At 39.2% G+C, this 5000-nt stretch overlaps 2 protein-coding genes across 7 annotated transcripts in view; one reads left to right on the forward strand and one right to left on the reverse strand.

The window, feature by feature from the left end:
* LOC138008913 (uncharacterized) overlaps positions 1-1115 on the reverse strand; it is a 4856-nt gene extending 3741 nt beyond the window's left edge. The window contains exon 1 of the mRNA XM_068856219.1: positions 1066-1115. Within this exon, the coding sequence (XP_068712320.1) occupies positions 1066-1115 (50 nt within the window). The remainder of the gene's footprint in view (positions 1-1065) is intronic.
* Positions 1-5000, forward strand: part of LOC138008195 (uncharacterized) — an 86651-nt gene that overhangs the window by 34673 nt on the left and 46978 nt on the right. For all 6 annotated transcript variants that reach the window (XR_011124177.1, XR_011124180.1, XR_011124176.1 and 3 more), the window contains one exon: positions 2521-2913. Coding sequence is in view for 1 of the 6 variants with exons in the window: in XM_068855439.1 (XP_068711540.1) it covers positions 2521-2913 (393 nt within the window). In the remaining 5 variants the exon portion in view is untranslated. The remainder of the gene's footprint in view (positions 1-2520; positions 2914-5000) is intronic.

Here is a 5000-nt window from a genome sequence, read left to right on the forward strand (position 1 = left end):
TTATTATCAATCATTTTTATTTCTTTAATGTAAGTAAGTGAAATAAATAAAGTTGTTATTATTATTATTATTATTATTTGTTTATTTTGTTTTATTCTATGTTTTTTTTTATTTTTTAAGGGAAAGGATGTGACATAAATACGTAGACCACCCTAGTGCGTCGTTATTTGTACATCACGTGACGAGCAATAAAGCGCCTTTGTAACTACTTCAGCCATTTTACTATGTGTTTATCTTACAAGTTTCTTTCACACTTATGGCCTACATGGTCTACTACCTATAGAACCACAAGACCGTTTATCATAGTTCATCTTGCATTTGAATTTCTCGAAACAGAAAGGTCACACAACATTGAGAAAGCGATCGCAGAACGAAACATTTAGTAAGGTTGAACACGTTTGTTGACTATTGCTATGCCATAACGCGTCATATCCCAGATACCTCTCTCCAAGTCACGAGAGAGGACAACTTCTAAGTGCTCTTGTCTCATTTTAACAGGTGGACAAAACGGCAATTATTTTCGAATTCCTGGGGAAAAGTTTTCGTAATTTAGAGAAACTTTTTCTATACCGTACTTTCACTTTAAGCATTCATTAACTGTCAAACCACCTGCACAGGACGTTTTACTGTCGTCTTCTAGTTTCACGTCATTTACTTTTGGGAAAAAAAACTGGAGAATATCGTTGCCGTTTTGTCTTGTTACACTGCTGCATAACTCACTTGAAAAGTTTACACATTCTTGAAGAATGTCATGGTCGGATGTTATAGCTGTGTGAAGTAGAGTTAAAACCTTACACTTGAAGTGTTGTTTTTTATAAATTAAAGAAAGACTTTGGGTTTCTCTCTGCTTCGTTTTACCAACGAGATTGAAAATAGCAAGATAGTTCCTTTGGTTTATATTCGTAATTTTTTTCTATATATTTTCTTTAACCGCAATGTTCTTTCAAGAACAGGAAAATGTTTCTTCTATTTTTTTTCCAAATCGCTTTTGCAAAAAGTTTGTTTTCCTCCATACGTCCAAAAGGCAGCTTTGTCCTTTTCATGAACAATTGATACTTCCCTTACCTTGAGTTTAACCATCTCCCACAATAAAGTATCGTCGACGTTTTTGTCATCTTTGAGTTCTTCGCATGTTTGAAAGATCACCCTTTTAAACAGATTTATAGCGGAGCTCCGGCAGCCCAACAAGGGCCACCGAGCGGAGCACCAAAGGCATAGCAACCCATGAGTTGCTTCTCTCATGGTAATCATGGCTGGTGGTTTTGCTCGTGGGCGCGTACGCACGCAGTTGTCCAATAATTTAATAATATCCTTATAATAATACTACTACTACTAATAATAATAATAATAATATAAAATAACACTAATGATAATAATAAATAAGCCCAAAAGTGGTGATCGTTTACAGCGTTCACCTTTGACAATGGAATGTTATGGTCAATTGACACCTTTCAAGTCAAGTTATCCGCTGACCAGTATCGCGTGACCATATTTGCGAGCCCAAGTTTAGAGATCATCGAGGTCAGCTTTTTCATAAGTTTCCCGCTGGCCAGGTTCTGGTTTGCGATTGGATCGCAGGCTCAGGCTAGGTTAACTTTTCTTATAGGCCACTTCAGAAAATACCATAATACTCCTTGTTTGTCCTCCAAAATTTTGCATAAGCATTGTTTCCAATTTCTCTTGGGACTTAGAATGGTCCCAAGAGAAAACGAAAACAAAGCTTATGCAAAATTTGGGGGTACAAGCAAAAAAGTATTATGGTATTATCCCAAATGGCCTATTTCTGGTCCCCGTGCGTGCTCTAGGTCCAAATGGTCCCATTCACTACTTGCACAATCCCACAATGCAATACGTTTTGGGGGTTTATTTGCATTGGAACAATAGATATCCAGTTCACTGAAGCATGATATACAGTCCCAAGAGTAAAAAACTTGTGATGTTTTTATGTAAAGAACCCCCCCCCCCCCCCCCAAATGCATTGCATTACGGGATTGTGGAAGAAGCGAATACAAACAGAAAGCGTCACGAAAAAATTGTGTTACTTCCGATTTTCTTCAAATTTCCCATGTTAATAGACCTTTTCAGCTTGTACATTTTGTTTTCCCAATACAGATCATGTGATAATACTCAGGAGGCTTGTCCCTTTGTTTTCTTCGTTGAAAAGAGTGCATGCCGGCATATTCATGCTTGCATGCCCTCATTTTAATGAACAAAACAAAAGACCAAACCTCCTGAGTATTATCACATGATCTGTATTGGGAAAACAAAATGTACAAGCCGAAAAGGTCTATTGTACTTAGAATAAGCCAATCATCTACCAAGTTTTAGCCCTCACGAGGTGTAAGGAAATGGCCCGCCTCGATTCGTTTGTGCAAATATAATCGCTTTTTTTATGGACTGTTCGAAATTTGATTGACGTCCACCTAAATTTTATCTTCGAATATGAAAAAATGTCGTTGATGGGCGCGTGTGACTAATAACTGCTGTAAAAGGTTATAATTTATTTACTTTGTTTTTTAGAGCGTTCGAAGCAACGTTTTTTGAATGGAACAAGTGGAATCATCTCATTTTACACATATTACCAAGAATGCATGTATCCACATTACAATTGGCAGATCGCAGCGAAGAAAGGAGAAAAAGTTAAGTTAGAGGTTCAATACATGGACATTCCATCGTGGAACGGGTCGTGTACTCTTAATTACGTGGAAATTCAAAATGGAACCTACGCAGATGGCAAACCGAGTACAAGAATGTGTGGTTATCTCCTATCTGGCATTAAAACATTTTACTCGCACGAAGGTCAGAGCCTAGGAATGCACGTGGAGGTTGCAAACATGGTCCTTCATTATTGGAGGTGGACGTACTTCACAGCTACCTACACAGTTATTAGTTACAACGACACTGTGTCCAACGGTAAGCACACTCAAGGGAAGCTGTAGAGTCAATAGTGATCAGCAATACAGTTGAAAATACTTTCATGTAGGTTCTGGTGCGGGTCGTGCAAAAATCGAAGCTTCACCTAGAAATCAGCCGGGGACTCACCCAATTCCGCAACATGGGACCAAAAATGGTAACTAATAACAAAAAAAGACATGCATCAAGGGAAGTCAAGTGTAACGAAGGTATAGGTGGCATTTTCTTTCCAGCTAAGTTCAATGGTTGAGAAATTGCTCAAACGTTTGTTGGGATTTGTCACTGTGGATTTTAAGCAATGACAGCGGCTGTTTCAATCGTAACAAATTATTGTTTGAAAGAGGAAATATAGTCGTGCTGGCTGCGCGGCACACATGCTAATGCACTTCTTTGTCGCACTCTACAAAACAAAAATGTAAAGAAACCAATATTTAGCCTTTACCACAACATATTGAACGTACGTTCATTTTCTATCTTTACGTTAAAACTGCTCGCACGAATCCAGTTGCAGGATAATCCGCCCGTATTCTCCAAAGTGAATAGGAGAGAGTAATCGCGATAGAGTAATTACGAGAGCGCTTACCTTTATTTCGAATTGGGTTTTCGCAGACGTTGGGCTGGTCGTTGCTTAAACAACGGCTATTCACAACACAACAAGTCTGAGACATCGTGATTGCTGGTGCTGACAGTTGAGTTCAATTTATCTGATTTTTTTTTTCTTGGCTAGGATCTTATAAAACACTTGCCAGGTGTCCTTGTTGTCCGATATGACAGGGTCTTACAATTACTTTTTCTTTTCATCGAGGGCGCGCGCGCGCGGAGCACCATTGTTAAGAAAATTAGGTAAACCATCGATGAGAGAAATCTTGCTTTTACAACCATGGGGTCATCGACCGTCCGTACGTACGTACGTACGTCCACCCCCATGCATGCCAATGTTATCAGTATCATGCTAGTTTACAGCTTTGATATTGGACGTCCATGTTTTGATCAATTGACACCTGTCAAAACAAGGTATCCGCTGACCAGTATCACGTGACTATATCGCGGGCTCAAGCTTAGAACTCACAAGGGCCAGCTGTTTTTTTAAGTTGGCCGCTGACCAGGTACTGATTTTCGATTGGATTGCAGGCTCAACCCGGGTTAACTCACTTAAACACAAGCCAGGCTTCATTTTTCGCGCGCTTTCTATACCTCGACGCGGCTACATGGCCATACGACATCAACTATAGTTTTTACACAGTCAGCGCTTTTCGTGTTCAGGTGGAAAACGGTTTGAAACATTTTTTTCTTTCTGCATTTTTCGCTGGTTTCAATCCAGTTTGACATATGATATCGGTGGTCTACAGCCGCTGCAGTTATTCAAGTCAAGCATCGGAGGGATATACACTTAAGACTGAGTGCTACTTTTAATTTGCTTAGAGCTGCTTTTTTCTCTGTATTGCAAGATTTGGCATATCTTTAGAAGCTCTGATAATGTTGCATGATGCCTGGAGGCCCTATGTCTGGAACAGAAACGAAAGGAGAGCGAAAGAGAACGACAACGGCAAAAGAGAATACCAGTAAGAGGTTATAGCTCATACGTAGTACAAGAAGTTACTCCACAAATTCTTTCCTTGGGCACTAAACCGTTTGTTATTTTTACAGATGCGTTATTTAAAGTGGATGCGTATTTTTAAAAGGTGGTTTAATCGGTTCTTCCTTTGTTCAGGAATGAAGATCGAATTTTTCTTTTCAACTGGGATTAAATAACAATTATCTGTACTCTTTTGGACATAAAGGAAAAGTTGATTTGTTTGTTCTTTTGCTCTAAAATGCGAGCGAACAAGTGCGTTTTTAATCCGTTTGCCCAACTGGTTTTCGTTGTGCCTCGACAGTGACAAGAAAATTTTGCCCTTATGTTATACACACGTATTCGCATTGAGTTCTCATAAAATCAGGGGGAAAATCTCACTTGCTTGTGTTTTCAGAAGTTTGTTTAAAGCACCTAAACGTTATTTAAGTTTTGGAGCGGATCTTGTTTGAAGTTCGTCCTTTCTTGGTTGCATTGCCGTATTTTGCCGATTCTTGTTCCAAGCCAAGCTGGC

The sequence above is a fragment of the Montipora foliosa genome, chromosome 6 (assembly GCF_036669935.1).
Source record: "Montipora foliosa isolate CH-2021 chromosome 6, ASM3666993v2, whole genome shotgun sequence".
Lineage (NCBI taxonomy): Eukaryota > Metazoa > Cnidaria > Anthozoa > Scleractinia > Acroporidae > Montipora > Montipora foliosa.